The sequence below is a fragment of the Myotis brandtii genome, unplaced genomic scaffold, assembly GCF_000412655.1.
Source record: "Myotis brandtii unplaced genomic scaffold, ASM41265v1 scaffold825, whole genome shotgun sequence".
Classification (NCBI taxonomy): domain Eukaryota; kingdom Metazoa; phylum Chordata; class Mammalia; order Chiroptera; family Vespertilionidae; genus Myotis; species Myotis brandtii.
This window is the reverse complement of record NW_005371349.1, coordinates 1,789,713-1,802,398: the sequence shown is the minus strand read 5'-3', so window position 1 is coordinate 1,802,398 and position 12,686 is coordinate 1,789,713. Positions and strand designations below refer to the sequence as shown.

General features: G+C 47.6%; 1 protein-coding gene across 2 annotated transcripts in view; it reads right to left on the bottom strand.

The window, feature by feature from the left end:
- Positions 1–624: 624 nt before the first annotated feature.
- The window catches only part of PRPSAP1 (phosphoribosyl pyrophosphate synthetase-associated protein 1), a 13,933-nt gene continuing 1,871 nt past the window's right edge, over positions 625–12,686 (bottom strand). For both annotated transcript variants that reach the window (XM_014531839.1, XM_014531840.1), the window contains exons 3-10: positions 11,763–11,829; positions 11,174–11,346; positions 9,380–9,495; positions 8,898–8,953; positions 7,583–7,728; positions 3,360–3,430; positions 2,242–2,388; positions 625–1,812 (exon numbers count right to left, since the gene is read on the bottom strand). In XM_014531839.1, the coding sequence (XP_014387325.1) occupies positions 1,654–1,812; positions 2,242–2,388; positions 3,360–3,430; positions 7,583–7,728; positions 8,898–8,953; positions 9,380–9,495; positions 11,174–11,327 (849 nt within the window). In that variant the 5' untranslated portion in view covers positions 11,328–11,346; positions 11,763–11,829 and the 3' untranslated portion in view covers positions 625–1,653. The remainder of the gene's footprint in view (positions 1,813–2,241; positions 2,389–3,359; positions 3,431–7,582; positions 7,729–8,897; positions 8,954–9,379; positions 9,496–11,173; positions 11,347–11,762; positions 11,830–12,686) is intronic.

Below are 12,686 nucleotides of genomic sequence, written 5' to 3'. Positions count from 1 at the left end.
TACGCTTGAAAAGCTAACGGGCTCAAAGTCTTGCCTGCAGGCTAGAAACTTTTCTAGTCCTTAGGGAAGGGATAAAAATGTCACCGAGCACGGCCGGCGTGGCTCAGTGGTTGAGCATTGACCTATGAACCAGGAGGTCATGGTTCGATTCCCAGTCAGGGCCTGGGTTATGGGCTCGATCCCCAGTGGGGGACGTCCAGGAGGCAGCCGAGCAATGATTTTCTTTCATCATTGATGTTTCTCTCTCTCCCTCTTCCTTCCTCTCTGAAATAATAAAAATGTGTATATATAACTCATTTTCTAAGGGTCTTCTGAGCCCTGATGATGTAAGAGTCTTGACTTTTTTTTTTAAATATATTATATTGATTTTTTACAGAGAGGAAGGGAGAGGGATAGATAGTTAGAAACATCAATGAGAGAGAAACATCGATCAGCTGCCTCCTGCACACTCCCTACTGGGGATGTGCCCGCAACCAAGGTATATGCCCTTGACCGGAATCGAACCTGGGACCCTTGAGTCCGCAGGCCGATGCTCTATCCACTGAGCCAAACCGGTTAGGGCAAAAATGTATATATATTTTAAAAAGTCAACAAAACTTCCCTGCAGAGAAACACAACTGTACAAAATGTGCAAATTGGCCTTTATTGTCTCCGAGGAACTACCAGACCCAATAAGCAATTCCGGGTCACAGCCGGGCAGACACCCTCCTTCCCATCACTACACTCGGCCCTGACCCGGATCAGACCAGAAGGGTGGAAAGTTTACACCACACGGCAGCAAGGTCCCCTTGACAAACGGGTGCAAGTCAGGGTTCTGACTGTGTAAGTTTAAATGTTGGGTAGAAAGGCCAAGTGCAGTCCTAAGTGATTCAATAAGTGATTCACCTCCAACTGGGAAACGTACAATTAGTTGTTTTACAAATTTAGATCTTAACCCTATTACTCAACGAGGATCTCACTCCAATGGGTGGAAGGACAGGACCTGCAAAGGCTGCGGCCTGGGACTGGGACCACCACGGACCCCCCCCTTTACTGTATCCCTCGTCTCCTGCAGAGTCTGGACCCAGTTAGTCACCAGGAGGCACGACAGTGAGTGGCTGTGCCACGGCGTGAAGAGCCTTTCATTTGCAACTGAAGCGCAAGGCACACACCAGAGAGGGCGCTATTCTGACCTGCGTCCTGATGGGGAGCAACATTCCGCCGCCCGACTGCTCACTGGCTGCAGACACAGCAGTTTCTCCAGGAAAACGCAATTCTCTCCAGAAGGTTCACCTGCGCTTGCCTAAGGCGAGGACAATTGGAGGACAACTGGCTTCCCTCCCCGGGCTGAACATGACACGCATTTCCCTGCGGCTGAAACAACTGAATGAACGTTCTAGAGTGAAAACTGCCTGTGGTGAGTCCTGTCAACACCGTAAGGCTTTCTGGTTCTTCTCAGGAAAGTGCCGGTAGCTTTCCTTTAAGGAACAGGAGGGTGAGGGCACACATTTAAGGCCATTTATCCATGAGCTTTGTCTCCCTCTCGACTATTTTAATGCTTCCCACCGACCACACTTGGCGGGAGTCGATCCGACTCCCTTGAAAGGAAACACCAGGTACATAATTGATGGCACTGTTTTGCTCAGGAGTCCCAGGCCAAGGCCACCGTGAAAGCTAGTCGTCCACAGTGATGTTCCGGAAAAGGTAGGCCATGGACTCCCCGTTGTGGATCCTGCGGATGGCTTCAGAGAGAATGAGGCTGATGTCCACCGTCTTGATCTTGGGGCACTGCAGCTTCTGCACCTCGTGAGGGACGGTGTTGGTCACCACCACCTGGTCATGGCAACACGGAGAACAAGCATTGTAACCGCCGTGCCCCCCGTGGTCACTCGGAAAAGTTTATCCAACATTTAGTAGCCCCAGCCCCAGTCCCAACCCACAGAACCTTACTCTGCTGAGTCTGGTTTCTACAAACGGACTAACCGACTTCACACAGGAGAGGTTTCGTGGTTCAGAACGTAAGATTCTGAGCGCCACGGGCTGGTGTGCAGAAGTGACAGGGTGAGGCCCTGCGCTGAGCCCAGAGAAATGCTACTTGGGCATCAAACCATATGGAAGTACGAATTACACTGAAGTACACAGACGCTGCCAGGACAGGCCTCTGGAGAGGGTCGGCAACACTGAGCGAGTCCCTCCATTACTCACAGCAAGGCAGCAGGCCTGGGCCTAAGCTAAGTGTTGGAGCCCCGCAGACAGACAGACCTCGTCGATGGAGGACTCCTCGATCAGGCGGGGGGCCTCCGCGGACAGGATGCCGTGCGTGGCCATGACGTAGATCTTGTAGGCGCCTCTCTCCTTCAGGATCTCTGCAGCAGCAACGAAACTTTCCACGTCATCAATGATGTCGTCCTGAGAAGAGATGGGGGGAGGAGCTCCCGGGGCCGCCTGGGAACACTCTGCCCTTCCCTGCACCCGCTGCAGAGGACGCGAGTCACAAGCAGAGCCATCCACCCGGTCAGAGGTCGCACACCCAGCAACGGCAACAGGACTGCGCGGACTGCACTTTGCGTGGCTGTCGGTGCAAAGAGCAACGCCTTCCAGTCACAAGTGACATTTACAGCCGGAGTTTATGACCCCTAGGGCTCATTTCCGGTGTCAAATGTCAGATCAACCTACACAGCCAGTGCCCCATGCACTTTCCTGAGAAAGGGGGGGGGGGGGGGGGGGGGCACACAGAAAGTGAGCCACTGCAAAGGACCATCCTCTGGCCCAGCAAAGGCATTTAGAGCTGGGAGCACATAGAACACTTGCTCTCTAGTGAAAATGGAACAGCTCTGCCCGGCTGGCATGGCTCAGTGGCTGAGCATCAACCTATGTACGAACCGGGAGGTCACAATTCAATTCCCAGTCAGGGCATGTGCCCAGATCTCAGGCTCGATCCCTAGTGGGGGGCACGCAGGGGGCGGCCAATCAATGATTCTCTCTCATTGATGTTTTTCTCTCTCTCCCTCTTCCTTCCTCTCTGAAATCAATACAGATATATATTTTAAAAAATGGAACGGCTCCTCCTAGTTCACCTCTCCGCCCTAAAGTTTAAGGTGGAGGGTGTTAGCTGCTTGGATGGGACTTACAGCTTAAGACAAAGGTCACTTATGGGGGTGCACTTTCTTATGGGAGTTACCAAGCTCTCCTTACAGCTGTCGGTTATAAAAATTCCTGTTCATCTACATAAAAATCTCTCCTTATCCTAAGGGGTTTGGGTGAGAAAGGAAAGACGGATCCATTTAACTCCATCATCGTTACTGGAAATACAACCCAAAGTGAAAGAAGCTACTGAAAGCCAGAGGTGCCCGCTCCGCCCAGGAGACGCACGGACATACCACTATGATGGCGATCCTCCCGCCAACGTCTCCGACCACGGTGATCGGTGGCTTCTCTTTGGCCATCATCACTAGCAAAACGACACAAATGACAAGACCCAGTTAGTCATGCATCACTAAGTAACTGTGATCACAGCCAATCTCACCCTCTGGAAGTGGTGGCAAAACCACTGTAGACAAAAAAAAAAAGAAAGCAGATTCCTCTTCAAGGAGCCAGGGTCTCTCAGAAACCGCCTGTCTAGAGCACGTTGTCCGACAGAAACGGACGATGAGCCCCACTGGCAGGGCTCAGGGGTTGAGCATCAACCTATGAACCAGGAGGTCATGGTTTGATTCTCAGTCAGGGTACATGCCCGGGTTGCGGGCTCACTTCCCAGTGAGGGGCACGCAGGAGGGAGCCAATCAATGATTCTCTCTCATCATTGATGTTTCCATCTCTTTTTTCCTCTCCCTTCCTCTTTTTAAAAAAGAAAAGAAACAGACGGTGAGACATATAATTTTACATTTCCTAGTAGCCACATTAAAAAGTAAAATCACATAGGTGAAATGAATAGATTTTATTTTACCCAATACAGCCAAAATATTATTTCAATATGTAATCAATATGCAAATTTATTAGAAATGTTTTACATGGTTTTCATACTAAGTCTTCGGAATTTGGTGTGCATATTACACACAGCGCTTCCCAGCTGAGACCAGCCATGTGAGCCTGGCAGCCACCGTCCGGCTGGCACAGGTGTGGACGGAGCAGCAAGGCGAGAAGAGCCAGCAGCGCCCACCACTCCCGAGAAACGCCCGCCTGAGACGGGCGGAGAAACGTGAAACGAATGCCACTCCGCAGAAAACCACCCCGGGAAAGGCTGGCGTTCGTTTTCTTCCCAGATGACCTTCACTGGACAATGTGACCTGATTAACACGAATGACATCATCAGAGTTTCCTGAAAATCAGGAACTTGAGAACAATAACTACGAGTCCACCACGTTTCCGGGTTTAATTAGTCCTCAGAGTAGAGGCTTCTAATCTCACTGCGAAACCCTCCCTGGAAAGGCCATCAGTGCACAGAGCAAACGGAGGACAGACACAGCGGAGCGACGAGAACTCGCCCTTAAAGAGCTAGTCCCCGGGGGAGAAGGAATGTGTCTTGCAAGGACAGGCCGGGACCCTACGCTTTAGAAAGCTGTTTACTATTCTGAAACATTTCTTAGGCTCGTAGTGGGAGAGGGGAAAGAATGAAATTCAGGGCGATTATGCCGTTGAGTAGTTATCAGCCATTTGGTAATTACCCGCCCAGTTTAGCTGATCCCTCCTATGGGCACTGTAACCCTCAACGAACAGGGTTGTGCCTTTCTCCCAGCAAACTAGCCGAGGTGAATTCAGCACTATTTTACTGGCCAATTTCAGACGCTTCCTGCTTCCCCCTCCCAGCCACAAGGGCAGTGTCTTGCATTTGGACAGTGAGAAAGGCTCTGTATATAAACCTCACCCAAGGGAAGAAACTAAATCGCCGTTAGGAAAGGCCTCCTCAAATCCTGTCTTTAATGAAGCTTACCGCCCCTTAGAGAGAGGTGGTCCCTTTTCTTGACTAAAAAAAGGAAAAGGTTGCGAGCCAGGATCCCTCATCAAAGACCAACAGAGAATCAGCTCCAGTCTGAGGCAGAAAACCGGCCGTGGCGCTCGGTTCGCGGCTCTCTGACCCGCCTCCCCCCCAGCACCTGTCCGTCTGAAACGAGGAAGAGCTCAGCGAGGAGACTTAGCTTCCCAGGGCTTTGAAAAGCAAGCCCGGCTCCCAGATGCCCACTCCTTGCGCATAACGAGCTAAACCTGACACATAACTGATGTCTCCTACAAACAGAGACAAGCTTTCTGCAGGGTCCACAGGAAAAATAGCGCCTGGCAGGCTTAAAAAAAACAAGCCCGATTTTTTCCCAACAGCTTGCCCAGAAAATAAAATACCAAACATTTAAAATTTCAGCCCGGCTGGCGTGGCTCAGGGGTTGAGCGTCGACCTATGAACCAGGAGGTCATGGTTCAATTTCCAGTCAGAGCACATGCCCGGGTTGCGGGCTCAATCCCCAGTGTGGGGCGTGCAGGAGGCAGCCGATCCATGATTCTCTCTCATCATTGGTGTTTCTATGTCTCTCTGCCTCTCCCTTCCTCTCTGAAATCAATAAATTAAAAACAATTTTTTTTTAAATTAAAATTTCAGTAAAAGTAATGTACTGTGAAGACAGGGGATAAAGGGTGCTTCCACTACCCTACGATGAGGAGGATTCTGCTCTCCGCCCTGGCCGGTTTGGCTTGCAGCGGTTCTCAACCTGTGGGTCTCGACCCCTTTGGCGGTGGAACGCTTTCACAGGAAATTAAAAACAATTTTTTTTTAAATTAAAATTTCAGTAAAAGTAATGTACTGTGAAGACAGGGGATAAAGGGTGCTTCCACCACCCTACGATTAGGATTCTGCTCTCCGCCCTGGCCGGTTTGGCTTGCAGCGGTTCTCAACCTGTGGGTCTCGACCCCTTTGGCGGCCGAACGACCCTTTCACAGGGGTCGCCTAAGACCATCCTGCATATCAGAAATTCACATGACAATTCATAACAGTAGCAACATTACAGTTATGAAGTAGCAACGAAAATAATTTTATGGTTGGGTCACAACATGAAGAACTGTATTTAAAGGGCCAGAAGGTTGAGAACCACTGGTAGGGGATGCAGCCGTGGGCAAACTACGGCCTGCAGGCCGGATCCGGCCCGTTTGAAATGAATAAAACTAAAAAAAAAAAGACCGTACCCTTTTATGTAATGATGTTTACTTTGAATTTATATTAGTTCACACAAACACTTCATCCATGCTTTTGTTCCGGCCCTCCGGTCCAGTTTAAGAACCCATTGTGGCCCTCGAGTCAAAAAGTTTGCCCACCCCTGGGATAGAGCGTCGGCCCGCAGACTGAAGGATGCTGGGTTCAATTCCAGTCAAAGGCACATACCTCGGTTGCAGGCTCCATATCGGCCCTGGTTGGAGTGCGTGCAGGAGGCAACCAATCAATGTGTCTCTCTCACACAGATGTTTATCTTTCTCTCTCTCCCCCTCCCTTCCACTCTCTCTAAAAATCAATGGAAAAATATCCTTGGGTGAGGATTAATAAAAAATAAAATGAAAACATTCTTTAAAAAAATAGTAGCAATGAATTAGATTGTAACACACTGAATAAAGTAGGACTCTATGAATCCATATGATACAAAGGAATGAGCCAGGAGGGAGAGGGGGAACTGGGAAGATGACCATTTGTCAACAACCACAGGAACAAGTAATCACGAGGAAACAACATGCCCAATTAAGGAATATTCTACCGAGCACCTGGCCTGTGCTCTTCAGGAGAACCAAGGTCACGAGAGACAAGAACAGGTGCGTTCTAGACGAACTGAGACTAACGGGAAGTGACGATGGAGTGCAGCGTGTCACCTCTACTGGGTGCTAGTCCAGAGAAAGGTGTTCTCTTTTGTTCTAAAGGACACTGGTTGGACGACTGATAAAATCTGAATAAGGTCTGAAGATTGGACAATAGAATGAAAACGAGGTTCGTTTCCTGAGGCTGGTCATTATAAACATTAGAACGCTGACACCTCCGACAGGAGCCTGTCTGAAATAACCTAGGTGTGAGCATTCTACAGCCACCTGCTAATGTCTGTCTGTTTCTGAGGCATGGCGAATGGATACACATTTTTAAAAATAATAAACTCCTTCCTCAGATATAAGAAGCATAAGACACCTTCCAGTTGAGAATGCTGGTTATTGCCACTCAAAAGTTCCATGGAAACACACACCTCCACTCTGCTTGGTCAGTTACAGTCTGTCAGTCACCAGGTCATCAGCTCTATTACTAACTCGGGGCGAAAGCGCCCGATCACCAAAGCCTGGTATCTGACCAGCGTGGCCATCGCCCATCGCCCATCGCCCGAGATAGAAAGCTTAGGCTTCAGAGCGTCACACATACAACTGTTCTACTAAAGCTGAAATGATCTCACCCTCTCGCAATTGTCTTACACAGCCCGCAAATGTGTACAACAACCTCCTTTCACAAAAGGCAAAATCAATGCAAAACCATCACCATAGTTATTTAAGATACCAAGACGGCAAGTCCACATCAGTATTAATTCCTAGCCATTCATGTCATCCAAGACTTTCTTCAGTTTCCAAATAAAGTAAGAAATAGAGCTAATCTTACACGGCAGCTCCAGGCCGGGGTGGACCGTGGCGTTTTTGACCATTGGGGGAGAGTGGCGGCCGTCGTCCATGTCCAGCTCGGTGCACTGAGCCTCCCCGTGGATCACAGCCAAGCCCAGACGGAGTCTCTCAGCATATGACTGGGCCCTAAGAGAAACACGAGGGAGGTGGGGGACTTCTGGGAAGAAAACCCGAGCATCACTATTCCATCATTTTATTAATCACAAAATGAAAGTAACATTCCACCTCTTAGGGACACACAGGGAATTATGTATACAAACCAGATGTGGGCCCAGGCCAAAGAGTAAAAGCCTCCAGAGGCCTGTGAGCCGAGATGTGGACGAATATCTGCTTCTAGATCATTTTGGTTCTAGCCTTTGTCCAATAACCTAACTCTTCTTCAGAAGGAAACACTTTGTTAAAAAAGGTCTCTTAAAATCACTGCTGCCCTGGCCAGTTTGGCTCAATGGATAGAGCGTCGGCCTAAGGACTGAAGGGTCCCAGGTTCAATTCCGGTCAAGGGCATGTGCCTTGGTTGCAGGCACATCCCCAGTGAGGGTTGTGCAGGAGGCAGCTGATCGATGTTTCTCTCTCATCGATGTTTCTGACTCTCTATCCCTCTCTGTAAAAAATCAATAAAAAATATATTAAAAAAAAAATCACTGCTGCCCCGCCAGTGTGGCTCAGTGGTTAAGTGTTGACCTAGGAACCAGAAGGTCACGGTTCGATTCCCGGTCAGGGCACATGCCTGGGCTGCAGGATCCATCCCCAGTCAGAGGCGTGCAGGAGGCAGCTGATCAATGATTCTCATCATTGATGTTTCTCTCTCCCTCTCCCTCCCTCTCTAAATCAATCCTATCTAATAATAGACAAAGATTGAAATTGACCGTGCCTTCGCTACACCTCCCATTGGCTAATCAGCAAGATATGCAAATTAACAGCCAACAAAGATGGCGGTTAATTTGCATATGTAGGCGGGAAGTGGCGGAGCGAAGACTGAAGGCGGCTCCAGCTGGAGCAACACCGGTTTTCCTCCAGCACCCGGGACCCAGGCCTATTGCACAAATCTTTTCGTGCAACAGGCCTCTAGTAAAAACATATTTAAAAAACAATAACCCCCTGCCTGAAAGTGCTCACAGCCCTTCTGCCTTCTTTTCCCTAAGAGTGTGAAGGAAGCACTTCATTATCAGAGATGTGGCGCGAGTCCAGGCCAATGAGCTTCCGCGGCCGCGACAGGACAGCCCCTGATCCCCAAGCAGCTCATTCTGACTTCAGAGAGCACCCCCAGGGCTTGCGTCAGTATCTGGAGTAGTTACCTTTTTGCAGCATCAGGAGACTTAGCTACAATGACTGCATTTCTGTAATTTGGAATCTAGATTTGGAGGAAAAATAAGAAAATACTGAAAAGTTATACCTGGATGCTGGTATTACATTCTTTCCTCTTATAACAACAATCCACACTAGCAATCACATATGCTAGAATTTCATTCACACATTTTAGAATTTTAACACTTATCAATTAATGTCATTGCAAAAGTACTGTTACATCAAGAAGGAAAAAAAGTAATTAATTCTTAAAACCTTCGTTTAAGAACACATAAGCCAACTGCTAAAGATACTTAGAAGGAAATCCAGATTTAGTCTCTGAACTCTATGACCCTCCATGCCTAAGTGCTGACCCTATCTGGCTGCCTCAGGATCAAGACTAAGGGGAAGGGCACGCGTGTGCCTTTCAGTGTGGAAGTCGGACACCAGAGAGCACTACATGGAGGACAGGGTGTTTGGGGCGGCTCCTCACTTCTTCCTGGATATACTGAAGCAGGAAAGGTGAGGCTCTAAGGTTGTCCACGGGAAAGCTGAAAAAGCCTTGAATTTCCTTTTGGTGAAGATCCATAGTGATAATGTGAGTTAAACCTGAAATTTTAAAACAAAGAATTACAAGTTCACCCCTGCAAGTTAATGACTACAGGGGACACACACTAGACGCCCAACTCCTGTTTCCTAACAAAAGACTGGAGGCCGGGGGTACTGTTAACAAGTACATGATTTATAGACTTTATCTGCAACCTTAACAAAATCTAACGAACTAAAGAATGTGCCCAGCCTGGCCAGTGTGGCTCAGTGGTTGAGCACTGACCTGGGCACTAAGAGGTCCCCAGTTCGATTCCTGGTCAGGGCACATGCTTGGGTTGCACAGTACCCAGTAGGGGGCGTGCAGGAGGCAGCCAATCAATGATTCTCTCTCATCATTCATGTTTCTATCTCTCTCTCCCTCTCCCTTCCTCTCTTTCTAAAAAATGTGCGCAGCCTCCTGTGAGGGCGTCTCTAACCTTCCACAAAGACAAAGCCTTGAAGCTGGGAGAAGTGCTCTCTTCTGCTGCTATTACTATTAGCTTGGTCCTCAAAAACGAGAAAAGAAAACGCAGGTAGAAGCAAAAATATGAAGATGAAATTAATAAATACTGAAGCAAAATTTGATGTAAAAATAGCAAGGCCTTGATTAAAAAGTTTAAGAAGAAATGCGAAAAGACTGTGGCGGAGGCAGAAGGAATAAGAAAGCAAAAATAAAGTAATGTACATAATTTTAAAAAAAAGAAATCATGTAATATAAAGATAAGATACTGAAGGATGTAGAACAATTTCTATCTGTCATAAAAGAACGGGCCATCAAATATTCTTATAGAAAAACAATGAAGACAGACTGATATATCAACAGGGCTAAACAAGAGGTGTATGTTTCTGAGGACTCAAATCTGTTCAATTTTTTTTCTTTTGTTAGAGTTTTAAATAAACATCACGCAAATAAAATTCCCATCATTGTAAAGTGCTATTACATTTGATTCATAGGCCAGCTAGTATGTCACTGCTACAAAAACACATCAGAATAAAAGCAAAGGAGCTGCTATACAGAAAGACACCCAGGAAGGGAACAGAGGAGTACATAAGCTGAAGAAGTAGCAAAAGAAAACCCCCGTTGAATACTACGTACATAAATAAAACGCAGCAAAAAGGCAAATACGGGAATCTAGACCTGAAACTCAGAAGGTCAGGAGTGCCCAGACTGCCAGTATAAATGTGATGAAGGTAAGATGAAACGTGAAGGAAGACGACAGAACGACGTCAAAGGCCAAGATCGGAGAAGAGTGGGAAACACTGAAAGACACTGTCACTCTAAGCCTCAGAGCGGTGATGGCGAACCTATGACACGCGTGTCATTTTTTTGGTTGATTTTTCTTTGTTAAATGGCATTTAAATATATAAAATAAATATCAAAAATATAAATCTTTGTTTTACTATGCTTGCAAATATCAAAAAATTTCTATATGTGACACGGCACCAGAGTTAAGTTAGGGTTTTTCAAAATGCTGACACGCCGAGCTCAAAAGGTTCGCCATCACTGCCTTAGAGTGACATTGAAAAAGGTAGGAACTCCTGCCTCAGCTCACCTATCCCTAACCAGCACCAAGCAAAGGAAACAAGGCATACTCAGTGAAGGCACTGGGAGAAAATGGGTCCCCACCCCCATCAGGGCGGCATGGGCTAGTCTCAGGTCGGGCGGAGTCCCAACCGGCAGCGCCGAGTCCTAACTCACCCGCTTTCGCCAGCATAGACGCCAGGAGCTTGCACACGATGGAGCCTCTCTTCCTCATCTTGCTTTGCTTGCTGTAGGGGAAGTAAGGGATGACTCCGATAATATTCCTGGCGCAGGCAGTCTTCAGTGCGTAAGCCATGATCAGGAGCTCCATCACAGCGGTGTTCACGTCTCTGAAACAGCGCAAGTTTGTGTTTGGGGATTAATTTCATCGATTCGCCCCTGGCAAGGATCTCGACCACAGCGATTTAACATAAGCGGCCCAGACGGGTGTTACAGGCATCTACCAGCGGACAACAGCTGCGAGTCCTGAAAGGCTTCTCATTTCTGACACTATCTACCGGGAGGACAGCATCAGCTCCCACAGGCTAGGGGCTCAGACCAACAAGACTGCCCCCACCACCCCATCCCCACCTGCTATGAATCAGAGGCTCCTATGACCCTCTCCTCAGGTTATGAATTTGCTAGAATGGCTCAGAAAACCCAGGAAAACTGTTTAACGTGCAAACACATTTATCATTTCAAGAACACGAAATTGTTGTTCATAGGAAACGACAATGAATTGTGTCAAAGCAGTGCTAACTCTTACCGGGGTATTGTCTGTATAATGAAAACATCTTGGCCTCGAACAGATTCTTTTATTTCAACTCTTGTTTCTGAAAAATAAAAATGCCCTGTAGCTTTAAGAAAAGCACTCCTCATACCATAGATAATTAGAGCTCAGGAAGAGAAAAGGAAGCGTGGAATCATGAATCCAGGCTTTCACCTTGAAAAAAAAGAATCCGAAATCATTGGATACTAAGTTGTCTTTGCAAGGACCAAGGGCACCTTAACCAGAAGCACACGCCCCGCCAGAAGATTTACGAGGCAGCATTCCTAGGACACTGGCCATCAGCAACGTGACCTCAACATGATCACTTAATGTTAGGGTTCCCCCGGGAAACCCAGAGGGCAGTGAAACAGGTACCAGCCTAAGTGAAAGTCTACAAGACACTTGAGAGAAAAACTGAGAGGTAAAAAGAATAGAAAGAGTTTTTTAATGTCACCATCACCTAGAACCAGATTGCTCTTTTTTTTTTAATCCTCACCCAAGGGTATTTTTCCAATGATTTTTTTAAAGAGAGAGAGTGGAAGAGAGAGGGAGAGACAGAGAGAAATATCGATGCGAGAGAAACACATCATTTGACTGCCTCCTGCAGAAGCCCCGACCAGGGCCCAAGCCCGGGAAGAGCCTGCAACCAAGGTACGTGCCCTTGACCGGAATCTACAGGCTGCCGCCCAGGTGGCTCACGATGCTGCTGATGGCCCAATGGACAGATAAAAGCAGGGAGCATCACCCGCACAGCCCAGGATAGAAGAGAGAACCGTCTACAGCTCCCCTTTTTCATCCCAAATGACAGGACACTTGCATTATCTTGGAAAAAGAGGAAAGGACACTTTAAGGAGAACAAAGGAGTGGAGATTTCAAGGAAGTACAGAATGATGACTTATCCCTCTAATGTTAGAGGAAAAT